The sequence below is a fragment of the Equus asinus genome, chromosome 3, assembly GCF_041296235.1.
Source record: "Equus asinus isolate D_3611 breed Donkey chromosome 3, EquAss-T2T_v2, whole genome shotgun sequence".
Taxonomy (NCBI): domain Eukaryota; kingdom Metazoa; phylum Chordata; class Mammalia; order Perissodactyla; family Equidae; genus Equus; species Equus asinus.
Genome location: NC_091792.1, coordinates 98,796,615 through 98,820,144, shown reverse-complemented (window position 1 = coordinate 98,820,144; position 23,530 = coordinate 98,796,615). Strand labels below are relative to the sequence as shown.

The 23,530-nt window shown below is 34.3% G+C and overlaps 1 protein-coding gene across 7 annotated transcripts in view; it reads right to left on the bottom strand.

The window, feature by feature from the left end:
• The window catches only part of ANTXR2 (ANTXR cell adhesion molecule 2), a 233,451-nt gene that overhangs the window by 89,922 nt on the left and 119,999 nt on the right, over positions 1-23,530 (bottom strand). For all 7 annotated transcript variants that reach the window (XM_070505556.1, XM_070505557.1, XM_070505561.1 and 4 more), the window contains 3 exons: positions 11,086-11,146; positions 9,125-9,223; positions 7,253-7,322 (listed from right to left, as the gene is read on the bottom strand). In XM_070505556.1, coding sequence (XP_070361657.1) covers positions 7,253-7,322; positions 9,125-9,223; positions 11,086-11,146 — 230 coding nt within the window. The remainder of the gene's footprint in view (positions 1-7,252; positions 7,323-9,124; positions 9,224-11,085; positions 11,147-23,530) is intronic.

Sequence of the window (23,530 nt, the reverse complement as noted above, 5' to 3'; positions counted from 1 at the left end):
TAGAAAGACCAGTCAAGAATGTCTTAGTGTCTTTCAAATAAGAACCAAAGTAGAATTGAATTAAATAGTGACAATAAGAGTAGTGTGAAAATGAAAATTGAGAGATATTAAGGAATTAGAATAAAAAGGACTTGGACATTTATTGGATGTAGGAGGTGAGAGAGAAGGAAGAGTTAAAGATGACTTCAAAGTTTCTGTCTTGCACAGATAGGTGGGTAATCTTACATGGGAAACATCGAAGAAGCAGGTTTGAACAGAAGTACATGAGTTTAATTTGGGAACTTCAAGTTTAAGGTTCCTATGGGAAATCCTAGTGAGTTGGTAGACATTTGGATAGTGTGTTTAGAGCTAAAGAAAAGATCTTGTCCGGGGATTTGAAGCTCATCAGCAAGAAAAGAAAGCCTTAAAGAAGATGTGTTCATGAGTCAGAAATCCAACCATGATGAAAATCGAGTTAAGGGACTGTAGGAAGAAGAGGAGCCTGAGGTGACCTCTGAAAAGAAACAGCCAGGGAGGTGAGAATATGAAGTCATGAAAGACAAGGACCTTCTGAGACAAGACTGGCCCATAGTGCAGATCGTGCAGGGCAGTCAGGGAAGATTAGGCTGAGAACTGACAACTCTTTCAATTTCCTTTTCTATAAATTGGTTCTACATTGTTTAGAATTGCTTATAAATATCTTAAAATACTCTTTGCTCCATCCTTCGAAAATTTTTTCCAAAGTAGAAGGATAGAAGAAACCTAAACAATATAACATAACAAAAGGATGTTTGAAGTGCATTTTAATGTCACTTGGTACTTGATTAACAGTGATAAAACTAAATTCATTCCACATGAGAAATTGTTAAATAGTATTGTGTCATATAATGAAGTAAATAAAATTCAGTAAGTCCTAATGGTCACACTGCTATTATTTAATGTTGAAAGAAGTATGACAGTTCCAAAATAGGAGAATAGCTCAGTGCCATATGTCAGAGCTACTCCGATCTGAGAAATTTCATAGTCCATGAAATATGATTGACATTTCAATCCACAGTAACCTACTGCAAAGTATTCATTTGCTACTGACTTTATGCATATCCAGTAAAAGATTGCCATTTTATGATCCATTAAAAAAAGACGAAAAAATTAAATAAAATTGTGAAAGACATTTGCTGGAAGTAATAAATAATTTACTTCCAATTTGCACATACTGAAAATTAAACTGGCAACTACTCAAAAAGTTATTAAAATTATGGTGACTTAAGATTTTCAAATAAAGTGCTACTATTTAATACTGTGTGGAGCTTTTTAAAAGTTAGCTTTATGCATTATAAAGATTACGAGTCGAAAATTAAGGTTTCATATTTGTGAATAGTTTAAAGATTCCACTTCTACTTATGAGTATATATGTCAATTAACCTTTTGTCTAATGATGTTTTCTTCAAAGTAGTTAAAGGATTCTTGAATAAAATAATTTCTTTGAGTTATCTCAATATATGTGCATAACCAAAACAAACATTGTAGTCAGGAAGTTTGCTAGATTTCATAATTTAAAAAAAAGCTATATTCAGAAATGTACTAGACATCACACTTAAAGTTGTATTGTAAATGTTTTCAGTATTACACCAAAAAGAACCTCTTTTTAACTTCATTGCATATTTTAATAAAATACTAAAAAGACACTTGGAAATAATCACTCAATTTTTAGTGTCTTTCACCCAAAAATGTCAAATGTCTTGGTGATAGTAAAAATTTTGACAGCATAAAATTTAGAAGCAGATATATAAGATGATTTAAACACATATTTAAGGGCATCCTCAATCTCATCATATAGCTGTCCTCTTTGAACACTTTTAGTTACCAAAACATTCCCTAAATAATTCTAATTGCTAAGCAGATATTCCTTATACTGAGCTAAATTGTGCCTCCCTTTACTATCCCTTCTTTCTTTCTCCTTGGAGAATGAGTCAATAAAGGATAATATTCAATAAAGAATATTCAATAAACAATAAGTATATATAGACCTATATATAATATACAGTGTTATGTATAAGTATATATTATATATGTATGTGTAAGTATATATAAGTACATGTAATATTCAATAAAGAATAAGTCAAATCTTTCACAAGACAGCAGTGATGTTTGAAGAGACCTGATGTATCACACCTGAATCATACCTTTGTCAGTATTTTAAATTGCATCCTGTTTAACATTTCCATACTTAGCAACATCTTGTTGGCCATCTCTAGATGTGTTTGAATTCATTGTTGCTTCTCTTAAAAGACAATTTCCAGAACTGAATATAGTACTTAGGATGGAGATGCAATGCAGTTCAGTGAATTTATCACATTGATCGGTATAATCAGAAAACAACGCACCATATGAAAGAAAAGATAAATGTTCCACCATTGAAGGGAAAGGTGTAGAGAAACAGGGAAACAGATAGTGTCCCTAGCCTTAACTCATCTCACCAAGATTCCAATGTTTACATTCAAAATAAAGACATAACTAATGTCCTGGTATCCATGATAAAAAAAATAAATAAATCATTTCATTCCTCATAAGGAAAGGAAGAAAGAATAAATGTGGTTGCGTCACCTGCTACTAAAATCATGGAATTAGGGGTTGTATAGATACACATAGACAAACATACACAGGCATATTTTTGAAAAGAAGTGTTCATGTGAGAAGCTGTGCTAAAGGCAGAATTTGTCCAATCAAGAAAGAGAAATGGAATTAATCAATTTTGTTCCAGGCAAAATGGATTATATTGAAAAAATAACAATGTTGAGGAAAATAAAAAGATTCTATTACCAAGTCAGCCTCTAACCCCAAGTCTGCCACACCATGCATCTCAATGATTCCTCAGTATCAGATGCTTACAATTTTCCACACACACTGATGTCCCACCACTTCGTACTCAAAACACTCTGTCAAGTGTCTTCCCGCACTGCCTTTTAAGAGAACTAATACTATCAGTTTCATCTGATTTAGATATTTATTTCATATTTGCCAGAAGATTCTGGCCAATGTTTTTGAAAGCACATTTAACTATACCATATGCCTCCTTAAATCATCTCTATCAAACAAGCTGTAGGATAAGGCTCTGGTTCATTCTGTTCTGTTTTTCTTTCTTCACAATGTGTTTATGTATATTTACCCAATTTGCTCTGTTCTTCTTGCCAAATTACAGGTTTGAGATCTCAACTATTGCAGAGCAGCTGTGCTATTGTTGATGTCTCACTAAACGAGGGTCAGAGAATAAGCCCATACAGCAAGTACTGGTGACACCCGCACTTGACACCATGATGCGATTACCCTGGAATGGGAAGGATTCAAAGAACTTCACAGAGTCCTTCCTATTCAAACCTAAGACATTTTGGGTGTTCATTAAGACAAATAAACCGCTGGCAGAAATAAACTCCCTAACAATCGACAGATTTTTCGTGGTAACACAATTTGTTTAATCATATGACATTTTAAAATTAAACTGTGTCCAATGAAAGAAATAGAAAAGAACAACCTCATACTACTGCTTCTACATTCTTTCTGTTTAAATACTATGAATTTGTTCATCTTAGTCTAAAAAGCTATATCAAATAAAGAAATTTAATAAATAGAGATCTCTCTCAGAGAAAGTACTACAAAGACCCATTCTAACAACGCTAAACAATGCTATACCTGGATGAGACTTGCCCAGATGGCTTTAAGTGTGGTTTACTCCATGATGTCAATTTCCACATGCAAACCTACATCCTAGCTACTCTGCTACATTCTTAGTCCCCATCTCTAAGTAAACATCCTCATGTTAACTCTCTTCCAAACCCAAATTCTCAAGCCCTAGGTTTTTAAAAGAACAATCTTCAAACAAAATGTAATTCAGGAAGTAACATAAAGAGGAGAAAGGAACTGATAGATCAGGCTAATGAGATGAGGCACATGTCCATGGATCCAGCTCTGAGACTCTGCATCTGGCTTTGAGGCTGTCTGTCTAGAGTTACTTCACCATCATGTTGTTAATTATTTAAGCGAGAGAACAGGGGGAACCATCACCACATCTGTCACCCTCACACAGGAAAAACCTTCATTCATTATTGGGCCAGATGTGTTTATTTGAAACATAGACTAACTAGCTACTTAATGGGTTTGAATCCTTAGCCAAAAGCTAATTAGGCAAACATATTAAGCATCAGTCACCTTACAAGGCTAAACTGTTTCAGTTGTGTTGATTTTAATCCAGTCTCATACGAGAGCTCATCACCTACAAAAGCATCTGAAGAAAATTCAAGGCAAAAGAAAGGTCCAAATTACTTGCAACATACTTAGTAGAACAAATAATGATGTCCCCAAATACCCAATACATTAACAAATAAAATCTTCTCAACTTTTGTCTCAGTGGCATCATGTACTTGATACAAGAAAAAAAAGGAAAGCAAAAGTAATTATTTTAGACAGATCTTCCCAAAATATTCTCAGTTTGCTTGTAGGTAAAACATCACTGTCAAAACCAAACAAATGATGACTTCTCCTGTCTGCTAGCTATTATGCCTTATATGATTTTTAAAAATCGCATCTCCTGAGTATTTAGCCCATCTACAAATCACTAAAGAATATCAGCAGTCTCAATGGTAGTCTCTTCAAAAGAAGAATGTGCCCAAAGGCAAATTCTAGAGAAAACAAATTCAGTGTCTGGGATAGAACAGGAATATTGCATTTTATAACCACTTTGGAGAAGAAAGTTAACTGTCTTCCTTAATTAGTCACTGCTGTTAAAAGGCAAGACAGTTTTCTGCTTTCTTAAATGGCATGCCCCCAAAATAGGATTCCGATAATTTTTCTCCTATCTGATATAGATCCCTGCCCCCCAGGAATCCAATGCATTCTTTTAGCTCTTTATATAACTAGTAAAACAAAACACTTGAAAAAAATGTATTCCTCCTTTCATCTAACATTTAACGAATCTACTATGTATTGGGCATTGTGTTAGGTGCTAGAGATACAACAAGAAACAAGACAAACAAGATTCATCCTAGCAGGAAGGAGACACAACAGCAAACAAATAAATGCTTCAGAATAAAAATAAAACATGAAAAAGGAATAGAGAATGCCAACCTCAAGGGAAAGGAAGGATTGTATGATTAAATAGGATGACTGAGAGGGTGGCATTTGAACAAGACTTGAGAAGGTGAGAGAGTGAGCCATAAGGGGAAGAGCAGTTAAAGCAGTGGGAACAACATGTGTAAAAGTGCTGATGTAGGAGGAAGTTGATGAGTTAAGTAACAGCAAAGAGGCCAGTGTGAGGCCATAACAGAAGGGGCAAAAAGAAGATGGAGTCTGAGACGCAGTAAGGGGCCAGATCTTGTAGAACCTTGTAGAACACTGCAATGATTAGACTTTCACTCTCATTGGAATGGGAAACACATTATCGAGGATTTTAAGTGGAGGGGTGGCATAAACAGATCTGTTTAACAGGATCACTCCTGCCAAGGACAGAAGCAGAAAGACCAGTTGAGAGGCTAATAAACCAAGCAAGAGATGACAGTAGCTTGGTCTAGTCTGGTATCAGTGGAGGCGATGAGGAAGGAATGGATTCTAAACATATTTTGAGTTTAGAACTGAGAATATTTGCTGATGGACTGCATATAAGAGAAATCAATAATGACTCAAAGATTTTTGACCTGAACAAGAAAAAGGATGGAGCCGCCAATGACTAAGACAGAGAGGACAGCTCTGGGAGCAGACTAAGGGGAACAACCAGGAGAATCAATATGGAATTATAGATTTGATAAAATAGGACTGAACTTCAAGTCAATGGATTTATCCTTACTAATATAGTCGTGTGTCACTGAACAACGGGGATATGTTCTGAGAAATGCATCGTTAGGCAATTTCATCGTTGTGTGAACATTATAGAGTGCACTTACACAAACTTAGATGGTGTAGCCTACTACACACATAGGCTATATGGCACTAATCATATGGGACCACACTCTTATATGTGGTCCGTTGTTGACCAAAATGTCATTATGCAGTGCATAACTGTACAAGACATGATTACTCAGAAAACCTTTGAGTCCCACTGTCACTTGGGGTTAAGATGGCTCCATGCAAAATGGACCTGCCTCAAATTCCAAGGCCAGTCTAATTTAGCCATAAGCATGTTGTCAATAACACTAGATTAAAACATGACACAGAAAATGAATACTTTTTCATAGAAAGAAAAAAGATTCTGATAGTCTTGCATTTATGTTATATTATGCAGTTCTTTCAATCAATTTAAAATAGAAAGCTGAGACTGCTCCAATTTACTTAGATGACCACAAGTGATACCCAATAGAGATCTTGAATATTTAAGCATCCACAAAAGTTAAGTGCTCAAGTCAACTTCAAACTACTAAAACGATTCCCTTGGGTTCTGTGAAGGAAAATAGAATCTTCATTCTCTGAACACTAATCCAGACTTTGGATTGAGGCCTTATATATTTTACTTTTCTCTGCTCTAGGTGCAAAATCAGTATAAGGTGATTTTAGAAAACTGTATCCTGTTCATTATCCTAAACATATTGCATCCACTACTACTAGGCGAGAGAACATTTGAACTGTTTGCAATCACTTCCTTCATAATAGAGAGGGAAGGGGAAAACGTCACAAATGGAAATACTAAATTACTAGTGAAATTATTTGTGTATAGGTAATTCAAATAAAAGCCCTTTTTCCAAACTAAATATCCCTTATTTTAACCATCTATCATTATGGTTTACTGCCACACCAAAGAACATGAGACTATAGACGTTAACGGACTGGGACACAAATTAAAGCACAAATATTTCCTAGTCTAACATGTGCCTTATTGAGCATGTTCCTTTTGCTCTTTAATCTCAATATTTAAATACTGTAGTAATTAGTCAAAAGCTCACTTTGGAACTCATGTGCACGTGTGTGTGTTTGTGCATGTGTAAATTCAGTACTAAATAATGGCTGTGGCTCTGATTATTTAAAGGTTCTAACAATAGTTCTCAAAGCCATCCAGATAAATATTTACAGAGACTTTTAATCAATATTTAAGAAACAAGACAAATAGTCTTTACCATTTCAACTACTAGGCGTATAGTTAAAGTACTAAGCAGAGTGGTTTGCCTGGTGCTTACTAATTCATATTCAATCTGTATATCAAAAAAAATACAATAAAACTAATGTACATTTGTCACCATTTCCTAATAATTTGTAGCTAAAAAAGTTCTAAAAATGTTTTTAATGAAATACTTACTCTCCAGCTTTATTCAGGGTAGGTGCAGGACAAAGCATAGAATTAAGCTCCACACTTACTGGCTGTACACCTAGAAAATAAAATGTCATTGAATTAATAAAGGGTTTTATGTATCTCACACAGTTTCACTAATAGTATGAAGAGGATGAGGCACTCAGAGTTTCAAGTGTGGAACACTGCATATATTAGCGTGAAAAACTAAAAAGATACTCATCTAAAGAAAGAGGAGAAGGAAAAGAGAATGAAAAATAGAAAGAGATTATATGCCTCATTCATGTATAGTATTGTTAAATTATAAATTATGATTTTTTTGACTTAGACCAAATTCACATACATTTGTAGATACTATAAAATTATCATTTTTCCCCCTTCAATTTTGCAAATATCTTAGATTTTTAGGGACAAATGACCTATATATATTTTTTAAGTAGAATTTAAAAACGATGGAGAAAAGAAGATGAATGTCCAAAGGAGAATGAATTTATTTCAAGAGTTTAATAAAATAATTGTCTACAATTTATAAAATGTATTTATTTATAAAGCTTAATGCTTAATTTGCCTTTGTAATTTTACTAATACATGAGAAAAATGATGCAGACTATAAATACTCAGAAATGTTATGCAATCAGATGGATAATCCTAAAATGTGAATGATGACAATACAAACTGACTCAAGTTATTTGTTTGAGGATTTACTTTAAAAAATTTAATCTTATGTAGCTAAGTATAAAATATGTTTATATTATAATCAACTCAAATATGTAATTGAAAGGAGTTAGATAAAGGTAACACTTAGATACAGATGATTACCGAATAAAAATAAAATTATTTTGTCCTCTTCAACTGTGGAACGTACTATGAAGAGAGTTTTTTGCATATTATTGTCTTGCCTTACCAAAATGATATTCTTAATAGGAAAGAGACGAATTAATTATGACATTTACCATGCTGAGATCCTCACCACTTTAATTCAACAAACACATATTGAACAGTCACTGTGTATGTTGCCAAAGCCGTGTTAATTGGAGTGTCTACTACCATCAGATAAATAGCAAAATTGTAGATGAACCTCTGAAAAAATAATTCTACCAGAGTTCACAGAGTCATAGCATCTGCCTTATAATATAAAAGAATATAATCGTTAATGAGAAAATAATGTTTTCATGAGACCCAAAATGCTCAGACTACTAAGATCCATTCAAAAGGACTTTTCTCAGAATGAAGATAAAAACATATTCATCTGCTTTTGTGGAAGTCAAGCTAGGTAAAATAAAACCTAATCCCACAAATATGAGAATTATCAACGAACACTGTGCTGAGTGGGCATTGGAGATATAAAATATCTATAGGGCAAAAAGCCTGTCTTCAAGCAACTGACTGACACATTATTGGGAAATCAGATAAAGAAAACAAGTGACAATAAAATCAGGCAAAAAGTAGTAGAGTAGTCCAAGATTGTTAGATTTCAGGCAAGAGTGGCAAGAAATAAATCTGGAGAAAGAGACAATTAAATCGGGCATTTGATGGAATCCACAGAGTGTGCTCAGGAAAACTGGGTTCAACTCTCAGCTCCGCCCATTAGTAGCTGTCACCACAGGCAAATTATCTGACTCTTTCAGCCACAAGACTATCATCTGTATAATGAGGCTTCTTAGGATAGGGTCCAGCATTTAAGTTATGAACAAATGTTGCCATCGTTAAATAACTAGTAAATAATTACTACTACTATTTGTATTATCATTGGACTTCATTTCTTTCCTCTTTGATTAAAAACTATAGCAGAGTTGGTTTCAGTCAGGAAAAAGAGGGAAACACTTGATGCTGACACACTGTGCAGATATGAAAGCAACACTGAGATGGTGGGGAACCTACTCTTCGTGTAGGTTTCATTCACAGTGTAAGTACAGAGGACACTGCCATTCCGACTGCCCAAGTTGAATCCTCTTCCATTCAAAACAATTTGAAATTCCTCTAGAAGTAAAAGGAAAAATAAACATTTTAATCACTGTTTACAGAAAAAAAGGACATCACTTGAAAGTATCAAGGTGCATGGAATGAATTTCTTCATACTATTCAGCCAACTAATAATAATGAAGACAGGGCTCTATTTCCAAATCTACTTGCTTTCTTAGACCCTCCAGAGAAAGACAGTGGAGATCGCATTCACTGCCACGTAGGGAAGCACTGTTTTATGTTTTAAACAAAGTGTTTTCCGATAGTGACCAAGATATTAGAATTGAGGCATAAGTGTCATTCCCAGACAGATACCATACAAACGTCCCCAAATTCTATCCTTAGGAAAATAGCAGCAGGGAAGAAAGCTCTTCGTTTTTTTCTGCTCGAAGGTATTGAGGTATGAGAATGTAACTAAAATGAATTATTTGTGTTCTTTGGTTCTTGAACAGTCAGGTGTTGTATTTTCTTTAATCTACGACACCCACACAGAGTTCTTCTTTAACAGCTGCTTCGCATTGCTAATCTCAGTTTCATTTTCTGTTGCATGCAAACTTACAACTCATCAGAGGTTACGCATTTTGGACTACTAATAATCTATGGCCAGTCACTAAAAGAGGTTGACTTAATTTATTGTATTCTATACAATATATATATAGGAAGAGCAATCACTAAGTGTTAGAGAGCGAAACAATATGCAAGAAGAAAAGTTAACTGATCAAATATCTTGATTGACAACTAAATGTTTGCTGCTTAGCTACAAGATGGTATGTTAACTATTTTAACAGTGATTAACTCTCATTCTTTTCAAACACCTCCTATCTAACATAATCTAACACATATATAGTAATTAATTGGGGAAGAAAATACCGCCATGCCATTCTCGATTAAGTGTGTTATGAAAGAAATTTTGCTTTTAAGTTAATATAAGGTGCAGATAAAACTTAAAATGTGGCTCAGTAAAAACACGTATGGGCTTTAGAGTCAGACAGACAAGAGTCTCATAGGACAATTATTAATAGCAAGTACTGAACCTGTCTCTGCCTCAGTTTCCCCACCTGTGAAGCAGGGATTATAAAACTGTCAAATAGTGTTGTTATAAGGATTAGGTAAAATTACAAATACAAAGAACCCCGTCCTGCTCTGGAATGTCTGAATGAATTACTCCTCTTAAGCATCTCAATAATCACTAGTTAGGGAGACTAAAAGATGCAGAACTTAGTACCAAGTCCAGCAGTTGGGAAGCTCCGTGGTAAATTACACAGCACATTTCCTCCTCCACCAGACCCAGTAATTTTTCTTTTCAAGTAAAGTTAGGTTAAAATGAACTCCAGGTCAGACTTGAAGAAGAAATCGAACAGGTCAGAGAGAATCACACTCTCTAGGTCAGAATGGAGTGCAAGTGCTAAAACCTGAGTCAGTTCTTAGCACCAGCTGATGAAACCATCTGCTTTCTTTCCTGCCTTCCACCCATGAGTCACTTCCTCACGTGCCCCGAGCTGCTCGATACTGTACTTTGGCCAGGTCATCAAAGCATGGGGCGCAAAGGCTACAAATATACGACTGTATAATCAGATAAAAGAAAAAATGTCATATTTTATGTTACTTGTCATAGGAAAGGTCTCAAACATGAACTAAATATACAGAAGATTCTAAAAGCCTGTCACACAATATGTTCATTATTTAAAATAACACTCCAATTTAAAAATTTGAATTTAAAATAGAAATATTTCAAGGAATTATTTAAAAATTCTTACAGACAAAGATGCCAAAAAAGTTAATTTTGCTATTCTCTTTCCAACATGAGATTTAAATCATATATTTTAACTAAGAAAAAAAACCAATTTCTTACATGATATTTTTAAATTCTAACCACTTACCCCCGACACAGACACTTGAGGGCCTCAATTCCAGGATTTCAGTGCATGACTGAGCTAGTATCTAAAAAGGAAAACAAAAGACCAAGATATAGGACCAATTATAACATATAAAGTGAATTATAAGACTACTAATAATCTTGAAGTCTTCCCTTTAACTTCAATAGATGGCAGAGAAAATCTATTAACTCTCACACAAACAGCTACCAAGCCCTTAGGAAATTTCTGTGTTGTCTTTCAGTATATATTCTAAGATTGTGTTCTGTAGGAATCCTTATTTGATTAGAGTAAATACAGATAAGCACAAAGTGTGTTGCCTCAAAGTCTGGTAGCCTTGGACACGATAACTAAAATTTCCTAATAGCCATAAAATCAATGCTGGCTTTCCCCATCAAGCAAAAACAAGACAGCAAATCAGACTTCCTGTTTAATTATGCTAATTTAATGTTTTCTATTAAGAAGTTCAATATAATATCAATAAATAAACACTTCTTTATTTGACTGTGGCATTTCTATTAGATTTCTCAGCCTCAATTCCCACAGATGCTAATCCTCCTTATATGCATCAAACATTACACTTCCAGAACACAAGCTCCTTGTATGAGCCAAACATTATTCTCAAAAACACAGACTCTGGACTCCAGCATTCCCAGAGCACAGGAACAGAATGGCTCTTCTTAGCTTGTTCCGAGAAGTAGAAACCACCATACAAGGCACAAGACTACAAGCGAAAAACAACAATGATGAAATAAGCTGCTCCTCATGGACACAACAATCCTGTCTTTATTTTTAGAAGTGCTCTGCACTACATTATCAAAGTCAGACAAATTCCAGATGATCTCTAAACAACATTCCTTTCTTGACAGAAGTTGAAGACGGATGATGTACAGTAGTTTCTAGCATCTCCTGCTCATAACTAAAACAGGAAGGAAGGACTGGAGCAGGAAATAAGCTTTCCGTGCTTTCTTTTTTTTTTTAGTGAGAAAAACTGGCCCTGAGCTAACATCTGTTGCCAATCCTCCTCATTTTTTTTCTCCCAAAAGCCCCAGTACGTAGTTGTATATCCTAGTTATAAGTCCTTCTAGTTCTTCTATGTGGGATGCTGCCTCAGCAAGACTCGATGATTTGCTTTCTTTAACAACAGTGGAAATATAAATGGTCAGACTTTAAAAATCAGCTGGGTCCAATCATGGAATTTTTGTTGCTGAATATGCATCTCTAAAAAGGGACATCATTTGTTCTTTTTAAGATCATTTCCAAGTGAATCCACTTTTCACATAGCCATTGAGGCTTTAGTGATTAGGAAACAAATATAATAAAATTTTATAACTGAGAAATTCCAGACAAGGTCTATTTAAACTCAGAAATGACCAAAGAGATTCCATAGTCACCCAAAGAACTTTCAGCACCCAAACATCTCTTGGTTTGCTATTTTATCTCCTGTCATCAACACTTTCTCCTCTGAGGAGTGAGCAGCACTGTTCAATTAAGAATTGAAGACCACTCTCAAAGGTTAATATGCCCTCTTGGAGGGCAAGTAGCTCAAATCACTAACATCTTTAAATATTTTGACATAACTCAGATAACAAAGCTATGAAGGAAAGAGAACAGAAAAATTTTCCTAAAGGAATATGAAACTAAAAAGGCTCTAACTAACAGCAAAAGGGGCTTTAGCTTCAGCCCATTTGAGATAAAAATGAGAACAGTGAGCCACAAAAATGGAAGGAAAGCACGAAGCTCCCAAATCTATTTTGTCTGCCAGCAGTTCTGAAGGAATTTATTTTAAAACAGATCCTATTAAGGAGATTGACTGCATCTTTCAGTTTACAATCTCTTTATTATTTATTTTAGCCACACTTCTATCAGCATTACTGAAAAACATTTCAAGCACCAAGGAAAAGTATGAGAGAGGTTTAAATATTGAATCTACTGGAAATAGAAACCATTTTTTAAAAATCCTTAGAATAAAGTAAATCAAAAAATTATAAATAGATTTTCCAAAGGCCATGTCAAAAAATATGCATCCCAGAATGAGCTCTGTGAATTTCTGAAATTACATTGGTTTTCCCCCTCCTATCAGTGTTGACCATAATTAAATCAGATTGCATAATATTTAAGATAAATGTGTGTATGTTGAACCCCTCTGTTAATTTGATGTAATCTGTCAAAATATTTTTTAAATAATAGTTCCAATAGCAAGATCAAATGAGCAATTCTCTTTATGGAGCTCTCCTTAAGACTGGAGAATAAACAGCTTCAAGGACCCTTGATGGTCTACCTCTCTGAAACCAGATCCTTTTTATTCCCTGTTAAGGTTTTTTGATTTTAAAGAAAAAGTTCAAGATGACTTAGCAATTTATGTTCTACTCAAGTCTGAGATTAAGCAGAGATGAAGAAGAGTAGAAGTTGGTTATATCTATCAGTAAATTGTATAATACACATTTATAAATAAGAATACACATATTACTTTTATACTTGTACTTTATGATTTTAATAAAATGAGTTTTATAGAAATGATATTATTGAATGGAAAAGTGACTCAGGTAACACATTCATTGAAAGGCAAGCAGTTTAGACTATTAGTCATAAAATTGGCATCACCATCTGATATAATCCAGTTGAATTCCCCCTAGAACACTTCCTGCCCTTCTCTAAAGTTTATTTTGATTTTTTAAATTTCTTTGGACCTTATATTATATTACTTGAGTGTATGAATCACCTCCTCTATTAGAAGATAAACTAAGTATAGAAATAGGGTTATATTGTACTGTGCAACCCTTTCAGATGAGCACATTGTTTAGTACATGCAGTAGAACCAATAAATGCCTAGGGAATACAGACTGAATGCATGAATTAATGAGGATATTAAAATTATCTAGTAAGCAAATCAACAATCATATTACGACTAAGATAAGGCAGAATAAAGTTAATTTATGTGAAAAAGCATCCAGTCCTTCAATAAAATGTGTATGTTGGAAATTTAGAAACCCATAATTTGAGACTAAGTTCACCAAACTCATTTCCAAATAGAAAATAATCAAAGAGAGAGAGAATCTGGTGGGGAGAGAAGAGAGAAGAAATTTTATGCATTTTCAGAAAATAAAATTTGTTCTAAGTTTGGTTTTTCCATCTAGAGTTTACTATATTCCTCTATTAAGAAAACAACAACTAGAAGTCAAAATAATTTAATGTTTGTTAATTTTTTTAAACTTGTTCCATAAATACAAAGTAGTTCATATCTAGTCTCACCAAGTAATTGCACAAGTTCAAATGTATCAAAATGTGTCTATTATATTAAAATTGTCATCACCAAATGACAACTGACAGACAGGACAAATATTTTAAACACTCTAGTTAATTTTTACCAAATTAAATACTGTTATTGATTGACTGAACATTGGATCAGGTGTCCCATCTATGATAATTGATGCATTATCTTTCATACTCTACACTTCCATCATTTGTACAACAGACGATCTTGTAAGGATGTTTCTTCAAATATGTGTTGCCATCTGTCTTCATTATATCTCAATAGAAAGAGAAAATAGTTTCCACTAAAGGTCGGCCTTAGTTGACATCAGAGAGAGCTAATAGCACCATAGACCAAATTTAAAGACAAGCCAAATGCTATTAATAAAACCAGGGCACTTTAAGTCATGCACACACTAGATGCAAAATTGCATCGTTTGAGATTTTAGAGTCCATTTATATACATATAAATTGGCAAAGCACTTGATGCTCACCATGAAAAGTATATTTCTGAAGCATCTGTTCACTCAAAAGCATCTGTTCACTCAAAAAGTACTAAATATTCAGGAATATGTATAAATGATACTATGTACATTATTACCTCATCCCTACCTTTAAATCCTCAAATATTAATGTGGATGACAAAGTCAAACTTTCCAAATTTAGTACAAATATCAGTTGTTAAAAATTCAAAAGAATTTCTAACAATGGTCATAATGATTACCATTTTGGGGCTACTTATTATGTTCTAGGAACTGTGCTAAGTACTTCATCTGAATTTCTTCAGTTAATCCTCCCAAGTCTTACGAATACATATTATTTTTATCCCCATTTTATAGATGATAAAACTGGGGCTTAGAGAGATTTTTAAAAGTTGCCCTAGAACAACTAGTTTTTAAAGAGCAGAGCCAGCTCTCCCCAGGTTTCATTGAGCCCAGTGCGCACTGCAACCCTTCATGTTGTGATGGACGGTACGACCATTATAAAAGCGAGTATGGAACACACTAGTGCAAGTTCTCTGCCTGTTATGCCTGGACTCCTTTCATACTATCAAAAACAGTCTAAAACCTGGTTAATTTCTTATCTTCAAAAGTATGTCACTAAGCTTTTACTTTTATTTGCTGGGGATTTTATAGGTTTGTTTTAAAATCTCCAATACCACTGACTTTACATAAATTAAAGTTTTAGATCATCCTATGAATTGGTAATATATAGGATACCCAAATGCATACAGCCCTCTCTTTTTATTTTTTTCTCTATTGTCTTACTTTATTACTGCTTCCTATCTCAAATTTGTTTTGTGCAGATAAAACGCCTGTACTTTTTACTTCTCAGCATCATCCAGAACCTAAAAGACAAGAGCGGCCATACTAGAACAAAAGATTACCAAAGGTCTTAGCTCTGGTTTGGGACATTTGAAGCACTTGGAAAACTAAAGTCAAACTCTTTGGAAAAATTAATGTTCTTCAATCTTAAACACTTTATTTCATAAAAGTAATGATGTCACTGTCTTTTAGATTTCATAGTTTGAAAACTCTAGAACTTGCTTGAGTCCTGGGAACAGAAAGGACATTCTGAGCCAGGAGGCAGAAGTTTGGGGGTTTTTGTTTCGTTTTGTTTTTCTCTATTTCTTCTGAATGTGGAGCTGACTTCAGGCAAATTTTTGATATAGAATAAGTTAGCCTTTGTCCTTCCCCAACTCATTGTCACACCTGGATTGCTAGATACACAGAGACACTCCTTTTCTAAACACAATCACTGTCCAGGTTTGCCCTACCTCCCAAAATATTCCATTTCACTGTAGCTGTTCTCATTTCATGGACTCATTCACACTAATATATGAATGTGAATATGTGAACTGATGACCCTTCAAACAACCCAGATTGAATTATAGCCTCAAGAGGATTTTTTTAAGCCATGAAAATTCTGATACATGTAAATTCAGGGAGCAGAAATTAGTAAAGCAAGAAATGCAAGCAGCATGAGGGAAAATGTTCTCCAAAATGGGATGCCAACATTGGAAAATGGCATCTGCCTGCATGTCTGCCTGAGGGAAGTCTGTTCCTCCGTTGTCCTTTTTCTTAGTTTTTTTCCTTCCTGTGTTGGTGAACCACAGGGTCTTAAAAAGACTTTTTAACCTGCAGTTGTAACCACAGGGCACATGTTGGGTAGGAGATAAAGTTGTTAACTCCCAGGAGGGAGAAGTCTAGACTGAGGAGCTGTTGGTACACACAAGACCATCTGCAAAGACTTTATTTATAAGCCAGTAAAAATCTATAATAGAAAAGAGGTTAAAATACATAGAATTCTAAATTCTGGTACTTTGTGTAAAAATTCTACCTTCCAGCATGCTGTCCCAAACTGTGAATTAAATGCCTAAAGATGGTTTTATATATTTAGTCTCTGTAACTGTCATTGTCCTCTCTCATTATCAAAACTTCCTGTCCTGTTTGAAATGTTTTTGTCTTGAATGCCTCTTTTAATATGTATGGTAAAAAGCCTGCCATATATTAATGTAAGAAGGTCAAAATCCAAGTATTTCCTGTCTTCCAAGTTGTTTGGGATAAAACTTCAAGTGGAACAATAGCATTCACCCTTACAAATTATAATTACTTATTTTCTGTTGCTTCCAACTGGTTGTATCAATTTTGATGTATTATTTGTACAGTTCAGATCATCGGAATACTCTCAATAGTTCAGTAACACTGCAAACACTAATTTCATGGAATTTCTCTATTTGTCTAGGGATGGGGATAGAATAGGATAAGATTGTTTATGCCTCCCTCTGGGTTAGTTTCTGGTTAGCAATAAGACCGGATGCAGCCTTAGGACTCAGCTCTGATGTACCGCCTGCTGGCCTCTCTGAGATTACAGATGTTTGGCAGGAGATGAAAGTAGATTCCACTATGCTGTCCCTTCTCTGAAGCCCAACTTGAATGAAGTATCAGAATGGTGTTTCAGTCTGGATACTCACTCCAGGCATGTTCCACATTAGTTTGGATCGAGTCTACACCTACTGTCATGTGGTCAGACTGCCGGATTTCACTGTAGGCCAGATTTGCATACGAGGTAACAAGTAGCAGACATGCACTCTGGAGCCAGAATTGGCAAGGTTTGTAGGAGTGTGAGAACCACAGCTAAGTCAGAGACACAACTCTTCCAAGAATCCCATTGGTTGAAAGCGATTTCTTATCTGGTTTGTCTGTAGGGTTATAATCAGATCTCTATAACTATTAAATAAAAACCAGGTAAAGTGACAGTATTATCAAGGAACCATCTACAGCAGAAATAAACAAATAGCATCGGAAGGACGAGTTTTGTGAGAATCTTGACTTAATTTCTTCTTTCCTGGAGATTTTAAGATACACAGGAAACCGTATTTTGATTGAGATCTTGTAAATTCCTGAACACGTTTACATAATGGACACGTTATTATAACAAATATAGGACATGCCAAAAGTAGCAAAAGCTATTTTATGGCCTGAAAAATGCAAGCAATGTATATAACTATGGCCTTTTTCTTCTGGCATTTAAGATAAAATGGGATTAATTAGTGGAGAGATGTAGCTGGGATATATGCAAGATAAAATTTAGCATGGAATTGGTCAAGATAAGGAGACGAAGGCAAAATATTATTTAGGAAAGTCCTCATCACAAGAAAAAAAATTGTAACTATGTACAGGAATGTTTATTAACTAGACTTATTGTGGTGATCATTATATACAAATATCAAATCATTATGTTGTACACCTGAAACTAACATAACGTTAAATGTTAATTACACCGCAATAAAAAAATATATGATTTAGGACTTACAATGTCTTTGAAGTTTATGCTGAATTTGAGAGAAACAGCTAGTCCTTATGATTTGAAAATAAAGCATCCACCTTAAAAAAGAAAAAAACTTCCTACAACTAATATAAGCTAAGACACACTTTTAAATCCCTCTTTTTTCCAATTTTTAAATGACAGTGGGGAGGATATGTATTTGGAAAATAGAATGGAGCCCATTCCAGAAGAAACTAGGTAAATACTTTTTTAATGAATGATAATACCACATATTCAAAATCAACCTAATATAAAAGTATATAGCACAAATGTTATAAATAGCAGCTGCTCAATTAACATTTACTGAATTAATTGAAAAGTAAAAGTAAAACTTTCTAATAAAAAGAATGAGCATTTTGACAATAAGACAGATAAATTGGGTGTATAACACTGAACAGTAAACATATAGAAAAACACAGAACCTAATGAGGAGCTACTTGAATAAATAAAATCACAACTTCAGTCACACACAATGACAGGAAAACTTATTTAGATAGTTCAAATTTTGGTAATCAATGGCGCCTATAAGGCATTGAGCCAGATGCAGAAAAAAATTTTTAAAGAAAAAGAAACAATAAAAACAACACAAAAAGAAACACAAATGTGAGATTTGTAGCTTCTTGAAAAGGGGGGGCTAATTCCAGATAGCACGTGTGAAAAGAGGAAAAGGATACTGAATCCAATTGAATGGTTTTCTTTGTGATCTCATTTTTTTTTCTGTCTTCCTTTTATTTTTTATTTTTTATTTTTTTATTGAGTTAATGATAGGTTACAATCTTGTGAAATTTCAGTTGTACATTAATGTTTGTCATTCATGTTGTAGGTGCACCACTTCACCCTTTGTGCCCACCCCCCACCCCACCTTTCCCCTGGTAGCCACTTATCTGTTCTCTTTGTCCACATTTTTAAATTCCTCATATGAGTGGAGTCATACTGAGATTATCCTTCTCTAACTGGCTTATTTCACTTAACATAATTCCCTCAAGGTCCATCCATGTTATTGCAAATGGGATGATTTTGTTCTGTTTTACAGCTGAGTAGTATTCCATTGTATATATATATACCACATCTTCTTTATCTATTCATCTGTTGATAGGCACTTAGGTTGCTTCCATGTCTTGGCTATTGTAAATAATGCTGCAGTGAACATTGGGGTGCATAGAACTTTTGGGATTGCTGACTTCAAGCTCTTTGGATAGATACCCAGTAGTGGAATAGCTGGGTCGTATGGTAGTTCTATTTTTAATTTTTTGAGGAATCTCCATACTGTTTTCCATAGTGGCTGCACTAGTTTGCATTCCCACCAGCAGTGTATGAGGGTTCCTTTTTCTCCACAACCTCTCCAACGTTTGTTACTATTAGTTTTAGATATTTTTGTCATTCTAATGGGTGTAAGGTGATATCTTATGTGATCTCATTTCTTAAGGTCAATTCTCAATAACAAGGATTTTTCCCCAAAAATAGATTATCTCCTTACATTTAAGCTCAATATGCTACCTAAACATCTCCAACATCTTTAAAACTTTATTAAAAGTTCAAAATATTCATCATAGGAATAATTTTCTAAGACTGACTTTGGGTACAGAACACCGCCTACTATAGAATGTTACAAATAATTTACATGCATGCTAGGTGTGTCCTTCACAGATAAAACTGCTAATTTCCATGACACATGGCATGTCAGAAAATATCAGTAAGGATGATAAAGTCTAAAAAAGCAAGCATTTTTTTTCTGACTCATAGAGCAGCTTTAAGCACTACAGGAGTTCATCCCAAATATGTAAGATTCCACGTTCAAATCTCATAAGGAAAAAAATCACTGAACAGCATTAGTTCGGAAGGTCCCAACAAAATGAAGCTTTAGAAATTAGCCATGCGTGTGCATAAAATAAGCAGCTAAAACAATTTGGAAAGAGGTTTCTCAGAAGCTTTTCTTGTCTGCTCTTTACCTTTCAAAATTCAGATACGTGATTTTTATTGTCTCTCTGGCTACCAAACATCCCTACCAAATAAATTTTTCTCTAAAAGGTAACACTTCGATGAAAAACTATTGCAATCACGTGTTTTGGTTGAGTTCATTTTAAAAACACGCTTGGAGCTTCAAAATACCAGTTGCTCAATACAGCGCCTTCTGCACTGACCCATTTCTAAATATGGATTTTTCTCTTCTTTTGCAAGTAAGTGAGCAGTATAAGGACAAGTGACAACTTTCTAAACAAACTTTTACTTTAAGAAATCTAGGGAAGAATGTAAGTTATAATCATTGCCTTTTACTCTTTTCAGCTCCAAACATAACAGAGGAATAGTTCTGATTACACTGTTGGTGAAAATATGCCCATATCACAAATCTTGAAACAAAAAACTCAAATGACATTTAAGTTTCTCCACATCTCACAATTGCATGACAAATCACATTAGCAGATCTTCCTTTCTCACTACAACCTTGAAATATGCCAAAAATGGATTGTGATTTGAAACAAAAGTTTATCTGCCTCTACGTTTTTCTTTTTTCTTTTCTTTTCATTTCTTTTGGTCAGCACAAAGATAATTACTTCAGGCTTTCTTAAAGGATAAATAGACTTTCCATAAGAAGTGCACTGAAATTATGGGATAAAGTAATAAATGTACTATTTGTTTCAGAATCTAAAGAATTTGAGTCACAACATGTTTTTCATTCTGACGCATACACTATTTCATATTAGTCCTATTTGCCCACTTTCTGCTTTTATTAACTGAAAGATGAAATAGATTTGTCAAGGACTCTAAGACTATATTTGTCCTATTTGATTTTTCAAAACTCCGAAATGGCAAATAAATATTTCCCTATGCAAGAAGAATACCAAAAAAAAAAAAACCTTTGTCAGTTCTTTTATTAATTTTATAATCAAAAACATATGCCTAAAAACTGTGAGCTCAGAAAAGTCAAGGGTACCATACTCATCTTTGTAACCCAACACCAGAAAAGTGTCTTGAACACATTAGGTATCCCAAAAATGCTTCCAAATAAATTAGGAATTACTATATGGCGGGGGGCATCAGATATAACTGAGAAATCATGCATTTACCCATTATAATTTATATCAATAGTACATTTAGTCATAAATCTTAACCATTTTATCCTCCTTTTCAATGTCCTTCTACTCAAATGAATTTGCTTTCAAGAACAGGTGAGCCTCCAAAGATGATGTGCTCTTGTAGCCCAACAGATTAATGTTAAGAAACCAACATTTAGCACTTAATTTTGGCCATGTAACCCAACGCTACCAGTTTAGTTTTCTCACAAAATATCACAAATTTGTAATTATTTATTCAAAGTGGATTTGATCTCTTTAAACTATGATCCCAAGCAAGTTAAGAAAAATAAAAGAATAATGTAATCATTAAGTAAAATTACCATGAAATGCAAATAGAGCATTGGACAATGGATGTCAAGGTAAGATTATAAAATTTCAGTACATAAAAAGAATAATTTAAAGAAAATTTTCTATTTGCATACTTGAGTTAATTGGAATTTAGAAGGCATGAAATGCCTTATTAGAATATATGTCAAAATATTTATAAATGTATTTCAATATAGTGAACTGTAATAGCTATTGATTTTTTTTCCTACCCAGAACACTTTTTCATCCTTACGTGTCTATGAACAGTGCTTCCTTTGTATTGGGGAAACTGTTCTCCACTCTATGTGGTCCTGGTGAGGCTATCAATCATGACGCCTCCTCCCTCTCCACCTTGCTCCCAACCTCTTGTCGTGGGGGTAGGCGTGTTACTCAGGCTGGTCCAAATATGTGGACAATATAATTGTCATAGGAATGAGCGCTTGACCCAACTGAGTCACTCAGAGTCCTCATCTGGGACCCAGTATCCTGATGTCCAGAGACAACAGCTTTCCCTTTCCAATGGCCTCGCTAAGTAAGGCCCTTGTAAGCCTGAAATCTTGGGCAATTACCTTCATCTGACATTCATTTGAATAAAGAGAGAATGAGGCGAATAGAATCATATGCAAAATTTACAAGGAGAGAAGACCCTAAGAACATAGATTGATTCCCTGGACACAACTGTGCCCGAGGCAGTTTCCTCCTCTGGACCACCCAGTTATATAAGCCAATAACTTGCTTTTTTCCCCTTTAAGCTAGTATGAACTTGATTTCTGTCACTTGTAACCAAAGTATTAATATAGTGGAACATAAATAAGAGGATGAAATCAAAATTATATGGAATCAGAAGTCAATTCAAAATAAAGTATTTTCGGGCAAAAATGAAAAAAGAAGTTGATTTTTTTTTAATGCTTAAATACACCATAAAAATTACAAAAAATAAACAAATACTTTCAAGAAGCATGGATTTTATTTCTTCATTCATTAATAAATATGAATTAAGCAACGACTACTTACCCAACACTACATTAGCCACTAGGCAGAAAAAGGAGCAGCGAGGAAATACAGTCCCAACCTTCCTACCATTAATGTGAAAGACGTTATAGTGAGACACCTCATCTATAGTCAGCACTAAAGATCCTCAGATAAACAGAAGCCCAGAAGAATCTGATTTATAGTGAGCTGCACATTATAGACAATCCTTTTTTAAAGGAGTCCTAGAAACTGACTTCCAATTTTGAGTAAGTCCTACCAGTTTGAGTTTATTTGCCTGTGAATATATCTCTGTAGTTAGCTCAGACTTTAGGTTTTTCATCAAATCATGATTTTATAAATAGAGATTTCCACCACTAAGCAGTCAACATTCATAGTAGAACCTGCTCAAATCACTTAAGGTAAGGTCTTATCAGAATGTTAATTAGCTACCCTCTTGCACAAAAATGATTTGCCCGTAGAGAAAACAACTTTGCAATGTCTTCTCATTCCATTAAAACATAGTTTAGACACTTTTCTTAGATACTTTTCAAAAAAAAATAACAACAATAGACATGACTGAGAAAAACAATTTGGCTCCAAAGGTCAGACGAAGCTTCTATTTCCAGCACTATGAATGAGGATACTTTTTGAAATGTATATTGTACTTTTTTCCATTTATAAACAATCTATTACAGTTTTATTTAAATTCTGTACACATATGAGTGATCCTTCCCTTCTATTTATGCTCCAATACTTCCCCATTAGGTACTTAGGAACTCTGGCATTAGCTGCCATCACCTAGGATGTAGTGTTCTTAATTCTTTTGGATCAGGGTTATTTATAAAACCAGCTTCATGACCGATTCAACTCTTCAGCTTAATACTTTCTGAGGTACTCCATCCAAAAGAAAAAAAAACATGGAAATAATTGCAAAGAGTAAAACATCCATGTCTTTTTTTTTTAAGAAAAAAGGTGGGAGAGGGGGTTTCCACAGAGCATTTTGATTTTTATTCTTTCCA